General features: G+C 33.7%; 2 protein-coding genes across 2 annotated transcripts; one reads left to right on the top strand and one right to left on the bottom strand.

Moving 5' to 3' along the window:
• Nucleotides 1-6,439: 6,439 nt before the first annotated feature.
• LOC130657938 (uncharacterized) lies at nt 6,440-7,856 on the bottom strand. Its single transcript, XM_057460935.1, has 4 exons — nt 7,736-7,856; nt 7,291-7,411; nt 6,896-7,001; nt 6,440-6,788 (listed from the first exon to the last, which is right to left on the bottom strand). The coding sequence occupies exons 1-4, from the start codon at nt 7,788-7,790 to the stop codon at nt 6,672-6,674; spliced, it is 399 nt and encodes a 132-aa protein (XP_057316918.1). The 5' UTR covers nt 7,791-7,856; the 3' UTR covers nt 6,440-6,671.
• Nucleotides 7,857-10,758: 2,902 nt separating this feature from the next.
• Nucleotides 10,759-12,067, top strand: LOC130657837 (galanin receptor 2a-like). The gene is made up of 3 exons (XM_057460833.1): nt 10,759-10,791; nt 10,835-11,495; nt 11,727-12,067. Exons 1-3 carry the CDS (start codon nt 10,759-10,761, stop codon nt 12,065-12,067), a joined length of 1,035 nt encoding a protein of 344 aa, XP_057316816.1.
• The last annotated feature ends 896 nt before the right edge of the window (nt 12,068-12,963 follow it).

Genomic DNA, 12,963 nt, shown 5'->3' on the forward strand with positions numbered 1-12,963 from the left:
AATAAAAACTGTTTCTGGAAAATACAATATTTTTCATATATTGCTCCGAAGCTACATCTTTTATTTAAGAAAGTGGTGTAATTTTATGCAAACCATGCTTGAATCGGTGTATATTTTTTAAAAACAAGGATGGTCCACCAATAACTTTGAAATTGACTTTTGATGGAATCTGTAAAATGGTGGAACTGTAGGCAATACTTTTGATGTATCGGAAGGTATCGCCTACAACTGGTCCACTTGTAAAAAGAGTTGGTTTAATTCCATGCTTTTTCTGTTATAAGAATATGCTTCATGAGAATGCTAGGGTTAACTTTCGGTTAAAAACAATAGGAATATTATTTAAAACAATAGAAAAATAAGAATAATGACTATTCTGATTGGAATTTGGGTGTTCTTACAAAATATCCTTATTTGCTTATATATAATTTACGCATTTAACGGGTTTGGTGACAAATTTGAAAGACAGGATGCTAGTGCTAATTGCTTCGGTTATGCCAAAGTTTGAATGATTGCAGGTTGCAATAGCCCGCGGTCTTTAGAACGTCACTTTACAGGATAATCCACATTAGGGCCCATAAAAACCTTTAAATTTGCAAAAAGTGGTCACGCTTGCATCAGCAGCAATTAACAAATTTGAGAGAAAGACTCTAACCACACAAGCTAACATCCTAAAATTCTAATTTCACTGTGAACAGTTAAACAGTTCGTTACAAACAGTTCGTTGCAAACAGTTCGTTGCAAACAGTTCGTTACAAACAGTTCGTTGCAAACAGTTCGTTGCAAACAGTTCGTTGCAAACAGTTCGTTGCAAACAGTTCGTTGCAAGCAGTTCGTTGCAAACAGTTCGTTGCAAACAGTTCGTTACAAACAGTTCGTTGCAAACAGTTCGTTGCAAATAGTTCGTTGCAAACAGTTCGTTACAAACAGTTCGTTGCAAACAGTTCGTTGCAAACAGTTCGTTGCAAACAGTTCGTTGCAAACAGTTCGTTGCAAGCAGTTCGTTGCAAACAGTTCGTTGCAAACAGTTCGTTACAAACAGTTCGTTGCAAACAGTTCGTTACAAACAGTTCGTTGCAAACAGTTCGTTGCAAATAGTTCGTTGTAAACTGTTCGTTGCAAATAGTTCGTTGTTAACAGTTCGTTTCAAACAGTTCATTGCAAACAGCTCGTTACAAACAGTTCGTTACAAACAGTTCGTCGCAAACAGTTCGTTGCAAACAGTTCGTTGCAAACAGTTCGTTGCAAACAGTTCGTTACAAACAGTTCGTTGCAAACAGTTCGTTGCAAACAGTTCGTTGCAAACAGTTCGTTGCAAACAGCCCGCTGCAAAAGTCTGCTGTAAGATTGACAAGTGAACTTTGACATGTTTAAATTGCGTTATTTTGTATAGAAAACCCCTAAGTAACTACTTGTGAGGACAAACTTCAAAATTTGCCGACTTGTCTCAATATATTTTTTCCGGGATTGTAGTTTATATGTATTTTAGATAATTTAATGTGATAATCCACTTCGAAAATGTGACCTGTCGAATAATAATTCTGAGGGCTCATTTATGCACGTCCCGATTTTTTTTACGTATGCACCTTTATAACATAGCGCGAAAGCGTGGCCGGGTAAATATTGGGATATCCATGCTAAAAACTATTTGGAATTACCGCTGTTCTTCGTTCGGTCTTGTGAAAGTTCAAATTAATGGATCCACTGTATACCGCGAATGCAATGTTTATATATGGGTAGCACTACGAAGTTGTTAAAGCTTACCTCCTGCGAAAATAAGCTATCTAGGAATATTTTTATTTTTTTGAAAAATCTTTAATAATACTCGAGATATTTGTCTTGAAAGTTGCACTAATAACTATTATAATTGTATAATTTCGATTCTCTGCAGTTATATAAATAAATTCTCAACATCTTTTTACTTTGCCCGATGATGGGAGACGAAATGTTACCTACGAAACTATCATGTTCAAGAAATGCTAAACTTTCCACAATCATAAAAAATATGTCCCTTACTTTATGATCGATCAAACTCTCCTTAAGTAGACAATTTAGATTGAGAGTTTATACGTATGTTGTGGTTTCTTCTATGTTTATTACGTAATTTAAAGTTTATAATAATTGTTGAAGACAGCGGTTGTGTTTGTGGGCGCTAATAGTCAATTAAACGATAGGAGAGTACATGTGTTGCATATCGTTCACCAGGTCTGCAAATTCCACTTACTGTTAGTCATTGTGTTGTAATGTTCCTATAAAGATAATCAAAACAAAAATGCTATTTTCTGATTTTCTGATAAGACAATATGAAGTATTCGAGAATATCCGTGACTGAATAATTAATCACTCATTTTAAAATAAAAATTACGACGTGTGACATTTATTATTTTTCGTTTCCGGTGTCTGTTGCCTTCTTTATATCAAGACGGTGGGACGCTGTCCTGATATCAGAGAAGATACAAGATGCGCTGAGAGCGAGGTTGAGTTGTAGGTCATTTTTTGACCTTTATATTTTCTGAAAGCTTTTTAGTTCTGTAATGTTTTTTCTCTACATGTCAAGATAAATATATTGTTATATTTACTAGTCATATATGAATCATAAACCAATTTTAAGATTTTGACTACAAACTTAAATTATAAGGGAGCATCCTAAATCCAGATAACTAGCTGCACTTATTCATTGCTATCCTTTTAAGGTTTTCATTCAGTTAGGAATAAGTGCTTTTTATCCTAGTAAATGTTGTTGTTTCTCTTTGTGGTATTTCAACAATCTGAGTTCTACTTTCACTTTTTAGCAAGAGGTATGCAACAGCTCTACCAGCTGTTCCATACCTCTTGCTAAAAAGTGAAAGTATCCGAATACCAGTTTGCTGTAACAAAGTCTTTCTTCTGCTAAATAAACTTAGGTAGCTCCTTTTATTGTAATATAAACTTTGGCGAAAGTCTAAAGTTTATTGGTTCAGGGAGCCAACAGTTTCAATTAACCTGTGATACTTAGCCAGGGTTTTTTTACCCACAATTAATTTTGCAACGACAAGCTTCAGGATGTTTTTTTTTTTTAAACTGACATTGAATTTTGTAAGGGTCTGTACAATTTGTTTAACAAAATAAAATTACTCCGTGATTGTTTTAGCTGAACGGGCTAACAAAGAGTTGTTTCCTGTGTCGCACTTAAGTTTTTTTAAAAAAGAATATTACGCCTATAGCTGTACTAAGCTCTCAGTTCGGTGTCACAAATTAATTTTTGAACTAACACGTGAACCAATTCTGCAAAATAAAAGACTGCGGTTGCGGGAAAGTCATTTTAAAAATATATATGTTACACCAGAAACACTATAATGATGTGTGCCCTTCAAATGATTTACGACATGTGGTATACCTGTACTAAATATCTATTACACGGCTGGTGTCGTACTGAATTACGCATAAAATCTTTAAGATGGTATAATGAGCGATATATTCACCAACTATTCTCTGATCACGCGTATCAAACAAATAACGAAGATTCCAGTTAAGTAATTAGCAATTTTTTAAAAATTTAAGATTTTTTTAAAACGATGGAGCTATCATGAAGATAGTTCGGTCAAGACGACCACTTTAAAAGCCGTTGAGCTTAATTGATGAGAATTTTAGAGATAGCCCCTTGATAATTTTTTGACATCCAAAAGCTTTGTATTTTACGAATATACATCCTAAGATAAAAACCTAATCTGAATTTTAGCCATTTATAGGCCTTATTGTGCATGGGTACTTTGCGCTTAAACTGACGGGTGACATAGAGCGCCCACGCGCAAACTACTTCTGCTCTGCAGTGATAAACAGTTATGTAATGTCTTTATAAACACTTATTCCAAGTAAAAAAGTGTGGATGACGTCACATATACTGAAAATAAAACCATCTTTTATTATTCGCCCCTTTAAAATCGTTTTTTTTTTATGATAAAAAACAGTTTTAAGTTTTTAGCTACAAAATTTAAAAGAGAGCAGTCTATTCAGCTAGCTAGCTGTATTTATGCTATTCCGTTAGCTATGTTTTTCAGCTAAGCATATGTGTCTTTATCACATCCAACTTTATTGTTTTATATGTGTTATATTCTATTTCTTACCAAGGTGCTGCATTCTTGTGTCTGTATATATAGAAAAGTAAAAGTGACCACATACAGTTGGCGGAGAACAAACCTTACAGAGGGTTGGCTTGTTCTTTCTCCTGTTAAAAGTTATTAGATAGCTGCACCTACCACTGTAATATAATTTTGCTTAAAACTCTAAAGTTAGTGATTCGATGAGACGATTAAACCTGCAATAACTGTGATGTATGAATATGAAAATTTCACGATTTATCAATTTTCATGTGAGGATTTTGAAAATGACATTCGTTTTCTTTAAAAAAGTTGAAAAAGTGCTGCAGCACAACAAAGAAAGTAAATTCGGGAAAGGTGTATAGTGTCGATCCTTCCTAATATTTTTTAATTGATATTATTATTTTTTTCTTTTTTTGCATAGTTGGTTTAAATTAGTTCTTAACTATTGTAAAAATGACTTTAAATAGTGGAATACATACATACAATTATACTGCAGATTTATTTAGGATACTTCGTAAAATAAAAATGTCATTCTTTGCTAAAAGGCGAACAAGAATGTACGAAATACAGATGTAAGAGATTTGTGCGACAGAATGTCCTTTGATTTTTTCCTTAGCTAACAACTAGTCTCTAAAAGAATAGACGCATTTTGTTTAAAATATTAGCAGGAATCGCTACTTTATGCGAAGGATGCAGGAACAAGCGATGCCCGGGATATGTACGGCGTGCGAAAACCTAAGAACTGGACTTTGTTAGACGGTAGAACCCGTGTTTTTTTTCTAAAGGGTTATCCCTTTAGTAACCGGTAAAATCTTTTTTGCCGACAAAATATTTCGCGATTTATGTTTGCAGATTATGTAGATAGTAAAACATGTTTATATTTTATTGTACTTTGCAACTTTAAGCATTCGCAGAATCTACTGTAAATCTGAGAGCTCTTACATAAATCAGAATCACAACGACCTATGCACGACCTACATAGACGACCTCCCATTACAGAAACCAGTAGTATTGAGTACAAACTAAGGACTAGAAATTAAGTGCGTATTTGTATTAAGTAAAAATAAGACACACCATTTCTATTGGGTATAAGGCCATTGCATTTGTATTATTTCAAGAAGTTTATTTACCCTCAACAAGCGTTTAGGCATTGAACTTTCTCATCTTTCTATTTTTGACAAACGTAATTTCTAAGTATTTTGCCTCATGTCGGTGTAAATCAAAAATAGAAAATGGAGGAGATATGAGTAAGTAATAATAAAATGTTGTCTGCCTTTTTTATATACTTACTTGGTTTGAGTTCAAAATGCACTAAATTTTCCTGGTAATCAACAATTCGGAACACAGAAAGTGGTGTTATTAGTTCACAGAGAAAAACACCGTAGATGCTGACAGATGCCTCATACTTGATCGGCAACACTATCAAACCAGGTACTATAGCTTTACACGACTTTTTGTTTTGCACTGTCATCTCCCATTGCTTGTTTTTTAGTGGATTTGAAAAAACTTTTACCATGGCACTATCTTTTTTAGAACGAACCAAGCATAGCACAAAACAAAGTCTCCTAAAATTTCTATATTTGTGTTTTTCCCATGTTTATGTTTGTAGCATTCTGGTCTTTGTAAAAATCGTTGGGTCGTACACTCTAGGGTCTCTGAATCCCGGGTCCCATTTTTACCGTATGTCAGTAATTTTTGGGGAATGTCTTTCTTGGTTCAATTTTTTAAATAAGTAACGGGCTTCACTCGACCAAAACTTTGCATACGGTGGACTGTAAGGATAGTACTTTGGTGGATATTTAGCCCACGTAAACAAGACGTAAACACCCGGGCTGCACTGGCTGCACCTTTTTGCACAAGTCAGCAAAAAATATTTTTACATATAATCCTGGTAAAAATGTGTGATATAAGTGTCTAATGTTCAATGCTATGCAGCAACAGTTATTACATCTCAGTAGTTTCGATTTAATCAAATAACCAAGTCCTAAGTCCACTCTGAACATTGTCAAGTGAACTTTTAAAAGTTGAAAATGCGTGGGCCGGATAGAGAATTAGCCTATGCAATTGCTTGTGATGGTGAGCTCTAAATTTGGCTGCCTCTGTCTCCATATTTCTTCACCAGATTGTAAATAGCAACGATCCCAATGTTTTGTAGCTATAATTCTCAAAAAATTGGCCCTCACTTCCACTATATTATGTTAACGTACATAACAAGTATGCCGTAATGTCGTTGACAATGAGAAAAAAGGATGAAATTGAAACTCCATATACTAGGAAGAGGAAGTTTGCTTTGGTTAAAGCTACATTTTTAAAAGAAAGCGTAGGATAATTTAGAAAATTTAGGGATAAAAATAAAAACCATATTTATGTGATTACTTTAATTGTTGTGTAAATTATAAAATGTTAAAAAAAATTATTTCAGCACAGGTATTATAGCTATGCTGTGCGTGTTTTGGTAATTCTTTCCTAGAATTTAAAGAGTATCTGTGCTATATAACTCAAATTTAAAGACATTAAAACATTGAGAAAAAGGCCTTTCCTTGTGCAAAACATTACAGTGGTCTCATGCCATCATTATATATACACGATATCGGGTTATTTCCATAAGATTACTGTCAGTGAGATGACGACAAGTAATAATAATCGCACGTCAAATCGAATCCATGTTGCATGAGCGGTATTACACGAATTGGAATCGCAACACATCAGTACCTGAAGAAAAAAAATTAAAACAATAATAATTATTAATCGCTGTTAATCCTTTCAATTAAGTTTTCTTGGTGGGGTACCGTGCAGATTTTCAATAATTTTTAACCTACCTTGCAATCATTTTTTTTATCACAAAGAGCTTTCTTGGCTGCGTCACTGAAACACTCTCTTTCGGTACTGCATCTCGCTTCATATACCATAGCTCCATTAGAATTTCTAAAACAATCAATCAATTTTCTTTTATTCAATTTTTAATGAAATTTTGTTACGTTTACATAGACAAAAAAACATGATTTAATCGTGAATAACAGAAGCATTTGAATGGTATTCATGTTTGCTAAACTTCTTTCCTTAAAGCGAGAAAAGGCCAAACGTAAACAAATGTCATTGGCCTCTTTTGCTGTGCTATCGTGTACAAGCTATTTTATTTATATTTAAATTTTTTGTTTCTCCTAACTTTCAAGGTTCTTTTTTTAATTTGATAAAATCAAAAAGGAATTTTTACTTTTCTTTCATTAACAAGCATCTGTCATGTGTAGCAGCACACCAATCTTTGTCTTTGATGCATTGTTTAGCGTCAGTCAAAGGCGTGTCTGTGCATTTGTAACACGACTCTAGTCCGCAACCTAAAGAAGAAAACACAGTTTTGTTGAAACATGGATGCTTAAACAAAACATTTACATTAAGTTGAAATTTGAGCATTAAAAAATGCAAAAATTCAAAGAAATTTATCTCATGTTGTTTTCGTGATATACAATAATCTTATTACAAAAGAAACATATAGCTATGTAGTTTTTTTACGTTAGTTCTCCTTTATGGTTCAGCTACACTATAACCCGCCAAGTTGAGAATTACTGAAAAAAAAGTAGTTTATTATTTTTAATTTTATATATGTATCTACCTCTCACCTTGGAGGAAAGATTTCATTCCCCCAAGCTAATAATACTTACTTATAAAGTGGGCAAAGAGCAAAATTATGCCGATACTGAGTTGAAATGAAGACATCACAGCAATCAAATAAAAAATTGTTTTCTGTACAGATATTTCGACCGTCTTGTTTTTTTTACTATATCTTCATAAAATGACAGAAGTACAAAAATAAATATTTTTTAAATATTCAATCTATCTCCAGAGAGACAACAGGTTACTAATGGAAATTGCTACAAACAGCATATGTAATGTATTAAAGTGATCTAAATATTTGATAAGTTCAATGGTTGGTTTGGTTTTACCATCGATTGGCAACATACAGTAAAAAAATTGGAACAACCTCCGTTGCCATGCCTACTAGCGTTTTTTTTTATTATAAATGATGTTACTTAAAGAGGCTACGGAACGGCTGTTGGTTTTCGACTTTAGTGACTTACACAAAAGTCGAGCTGGAAACAGCGAAAAACAAAAATCGCTATTTTTCCGGCATGTATGTAATTTACAGACTCGCACATATAGATATATCTAGAGTTTTCGTCCAGAATGAGTCTTGCTGAAATATTTCTTTGTAATATACTTTTCGGAAAAAAATATTGAAGCAGCAAGCAAAGTGCGCTGGTCTGTTTTTTTTGTATTTGTTTTTTTTTCGCTATAAGAAATTTACATACAACTATTTCAATATTACAGATACAAGTTCTACATACACATAAGTACAAGCATAAATTTCTACATTGCGATATATTTCGCCTATCTAACTTAATGTCACTAGATGAGAGGATATGATGAAAACAATAAACAAGTTACACCTAGTTGCTAGCACAAAGTTTTAAAAATGCAACAACAAAATATAACATAGAAGGACAAACACACATGACTTTTATAGCGGCGATCAGGTGCCTTTTCTCCAACTTTTGAGAATCTAGTGCTTTCTGCATTTTCGGTTCGAACTTTTTGATGGTAAAAATATAAAGAGGCTATTTACGCTACGGTAGTTATATTTAATGTCTCCAGGAGGGTCAGATATTATTTTGCCCGGTGGATCAGCAGTCGGTAACGGTATTGAAAGTCAAATTGTTTACTTTCTCTTGCTCGTGGCTCATGGCTCTCAATAAGTCGAGAATCAATGAAGATTTTTTTGAAAAAAAAGATTCCTTGATAACTTTCAAATTCTATTTTTTATCATCTTTGCCTCTTTACGAACTTATTATTTTTTAATTGGATGTGGTTGCTATGTTATAAAGTGGTTAAAAACGGGATTTTGGTGTGAGGAAAAAGACACTCTGGGTGCGAAAGTACTCTCTGAAAACATCCCACAAAACAACTTTTCTTAATAATGCGGAAACGTTTTAGAACTTGGGTTGATTTTTAACTGATTTCTATTGATATAAGCAACCATCTGCGCTTTGGGGTATATAATAAGAGCTTTCTTTTTCGCTTATACAAATGCACTTTGACACGTATCTGTGAGATTCACTGACTTATAAACATATTTTTGCTTTAAAAAGCTGCATACCTGAAGGAGTGCCTATGGTAAGAAATTTGTGTATATTCTTGCATATTATATTTCATTCAATTTAGCATAGGCTCGGTCCAATATTAACAGCGCTTTTTTATCATGTCCTGTTTTCGCGACAACTGTTATGTGTTTCCTAATTTTAGTAAATAGCTAGGTTTTTATTCATAAAAATTTCAATACACTTTAAAGGGGCTACAAACCGGTTCATCAAGCTTCCAGTCAAATCTTGCGCACTCCAAAGAATGGTTTGTAACAAACGGACCACTCAAAAGGTCAAGGCGAAAGAAGTGACGCACATTTAGAACCATGTGGTCGTCTAGACAGCTGTTTAGAAATAATTATTTTATATGATAAACTTACTATTTTTAAATAAAGATCTAAGAATAAAGACACTGACTACTTTGGCGGGAAACTAATTACAATCTGCAATATACACAAATGTCAGTAGAACGGAAATCTTTTTTACGTGAAAGTAAAGAAGTTGTAGTTCTCATATAATGCTCCATGCTGCAGGTAATAAATATCCCCAAAGAGGTATTAAAGCCATTGCTTCCTCGACCTGCTTGGTATGCCATATTCTTGTACGCTTCTACAAAAATTTTAGAAGAATACGACCAGCTGACTAGGTAAAACGTTTGGGTGCTGTCTGCAGTCAGGAAATGCAAATGTTGCTAGTTTCATTTAATTGCTTACTGCATGAAAAGTTGAGAATCAATAGAAAAATAAAAGGAATATGTGTTTATTGATTGACTCGGTGTAGTAAATCTCACAGACTCTTGTATTAGACGATTGTTGACGGTGATGGTGGTATTAGTGAATGTTGCAGTGAGGTTCATCTTTGAAATTACAACGAATCTTCTTTATGGTGTTTCGACTTATAAGTTGATACAAGGAAAAAATGTTTTATCCCGTAACATGAATTATTGTCCTTTGTATATCGCATTTCATATTTCCGTAACAAACAGTCAAACAGACAGACGACGGCTATCATTAAGGAGATGCTAGCAGAAACTTTGCCGTTCTGTTAAGTTTTTTTGAAAATTAAAATTTCTAGATATTGAAGAGAATTGGTTACGGTTTAAGAGTTATCTTGGAGTTGAAGTGATTCGTAGTGTCAGGCTCTTCTCCCTGCTTGATCAATCTTAACATGTTTCTTTCAACGATTACCAACACTGTGTGGAATGAAATTTAAAAACGTCCACCTCGAACTTCCAAGGGACCGAGGGAATGGTTCGAGCTAAAGAAGCTTTCGTAAAATCGAGTTTAATCGAAAATAAGATTATAGTTCGAGTTAAAGCGACTTTCTTTAGAGGTAAGCCAACAATTACTAGGAAAAGTTCCAATTTTGGCGATGAAAAAATCATGCAATTTCTTTGTAAATTGAATTGGCATGCAATATTATCTATATACATCAGGGGTTAATAAAAACTAACAAAAAAAACAAAAAAGATCTGACATTTATCTATAGTCTTTTTCTTAAGTAAAAAGTTGGAGTTGTCGGAAAAATTAGCCTTACGGGGATGAAAAATGGGTCGAGTGTTCAAGTTATTTAGTGTTCGGGTTACCTGGAGCTAACTTTTTATAATGCGTTGTTTCTGTCTAGGAGTATAACCTGCTTCTACATTGGATATCTTCTGTTCCTGTATCATTTGTGATCTGTATACTGGGTCTAATTGGAAATGTATTATGTTGCATTGTATGGAATCGTATTGGGAAGAAAAGTGAAACATCAAAATCATGCTCAATCTATCTGATCGTACTGGCTGTCGGAGACAGTGGCGTTCTTTTGTTCTTTTTGCTGACTACCTCGCTTCAAGTTGAATTCCCAAGTGTAAGGAAAACTTACGCGTATGCAGTACTGTATTCATGGGTAGCTTATCCGTTAATGATTTACTTCAAGGTATACAGTCGATGGGTGATGATTGCTGTGACACTTAATCGTTTCCTTGTTCTTCGCTTTCCACTGCAGTCTGCCACATTTAACACAAGAAGAAAAACAGTAATTGTATTAACGGTGTTAGCAGTTGTACTCGTTCCCTTTGTAGTACCGTTTTGGTTTTATTTTGCACCAGAAAAAAGAGGAGACGGTTATAAATTAAACAAGACAGATTTTGGAACAGGAAATGGTGGGGTAATAAACCAATTTTGGGTGCACTGTGTGTTCTTAATTTTGGTTCCTTTCTTGTCGATTTTGGTGCTGAATATTCTCATTATACGCAAGTTATCAACGCGGGCAAAGAAGACGTATTCTATTTCTAACAAAGGTAAAGATTTATATTCTTTTATTCATTCATTTGATTTCATACTCGAGAGAAAAGGCTGGATAAATGAAAAAAGGGTTAAAAAGGATAACAAAAAAAAATCCCAGGCTTTTTCTTTGTTTAGTTAAATGGTTTCAATGTTAAAAAAGTGAGCCAATTTTTATATCACAAAATGATTGGCTTCAGCATATCATTCACACATGAAAGGTGCATAAAGAATTTCTTCTTTCATAGGTTTAACGCGAGCAAAACAAATGAAAACACAATTGACCAAATCATTACTGGCTGTAACTTTCTTATTCATTGCATTACTCTTTTGGCAATGTGTATCAAAATGCTTTTACATGCTGCAGTATGGAAAAGAATCACGTCGAGTTTGGAAAATTGTTGATGGTAATTTTGCCTTGTCCAAAATTGGTTTGGTTCTAAATTCATCCATCAATACTTTAATCTATTCCGTGATTGGAACAAGATTTCGAAATGAAGTTCGACGTTTGTTTTGCTGTTCGGGAGGAGCATACACTCAGTCGCCAGCTAAAGAACAGACATTAAGTATAACTTTGTCAAGAATATAACAACAATGACAATCTCAGACGAAGAACAATTCAATGTCAAACTTAAAATCATACATAAGTCAAACATCATACACAATAATACACTCGTTTAACAAAAAGTATATCAAGATACTGTTGAGTGGATGTGTTTAATTAAAAGTATGAGATCATCTATTGGAGTAGTTAATACAGTTGGTTCTAAAATTTATGTTTTTTTAGTGTGTCAACCTTCATTCACTTTCCAAAGTCTATATGTTGCATAACTTTCATATTTGTGTAGTTAACATAAACATTACATTAGCGACTTGAAACAAGGACGGGGCTATCTACGACGAAGAATAAATTAAATATTATTTTGAAGCGCATGTGCAGATCAGGGTAAAACCCTAAAAACAAAGTTGCTGTTCTCCCTTCGACTCAAAAAGAACGATTTTAAGGTTGTGGCTAGAACGTTTTTACAAAGTAAAAATTTCATATAGAAATGGTAAAAAGCACGCAGATGAAGCTAACATATTAGGAATATATTCGTTTTCTCTAAATTTTGTGTGTTTTAACGGTTTGTTGTCAGTTTCACATTTTTTTTGCAATTTTTAACAGCAGCGATATATTTGTTTATTTTTTGTAATCAATTTTTGGCAGGGAAATTTTAGTTTAAATGTTATTTATTTTATTTAGCTTGTAACGTATTGTATCTTATCGACTTTAAATTACGTTTTCTTATCTTATCTGATCTGCTGGTTTTACTGTTTATCGCGTCGTCGGCTGCAGTCGTCAGGACATCTTTACTGAAATATTTTTAAACTGGCCGATAAAGCCCTTGGTAAAATCCACTGAGGCAGGAGATAAAAATGAAAAAGTAGTGTTATATGAATTTTGGTGATGTCAGCAATCCATGCACAAAAATTATGTGGAGCTTG

Source organism: Hydractinia symbiolongicarpus, chromosome 9 (genome assembly GCF_029227915.1).
Source record: "Hydractinia symbiolongicarpus strain clone_291-10 chromosome 9, HSymV2.1, whole genome shotgun sequence".
Lineage (NCBI taxonomy): Eukaryota > Metazoa > Cnidaria > Hydrozoa > Anthoathecata > Hydractiniidae > Hydractinia > Hydractinia symbiolongicarpus.

Excerpts from the sequence above, each read along its gene's own strand:
- LOC130657938 (XM_057460935.1), bottom strand. The coding sequence starts at position 7,790 with ATGTCTTCATTTCAACTCAGTATCGGCATAATTTTGCTCTTTGCCCAC. Across the intron at positions 7,002-7,290 it reads TGCTTGTTAATGAAAGAAAA|AAATTCTAATGGAGCTATGG; the intron begins GTAAAAATTCCT and ends TGATTGTTTTAG. Across the intron at positions 6,789-6,895 it reads ATAAAAAAAATGATTGCAAG|GTACTGATGTGTTGCGATTC; the intron begins GTAGGTTAAAAA and ends TTTTTTCTTCAG.
- LOC130657837 (XM_057460833.1), top strand. The coding sequence starts at position 10,759 with ATGGGTCGAGTGTTCAAGTTATTTAGTGTTCGG. Across the intron at positions 10,792-10,834 it reads TCAAGTTATTTAGTGTTCGG|GAGTATAACCTGCTTCTACA; the intron begins GTTACCTGGAGC and ends GTTTCTGTCTAG. Across the intron at positions 11,496-11,726 it reads GTATTCTATTTCTAACAAAG|GTTTAACGCGAGCAAAACAA; the intron begins GTAAAGATTTAT and ends CTTCTTTCATAG.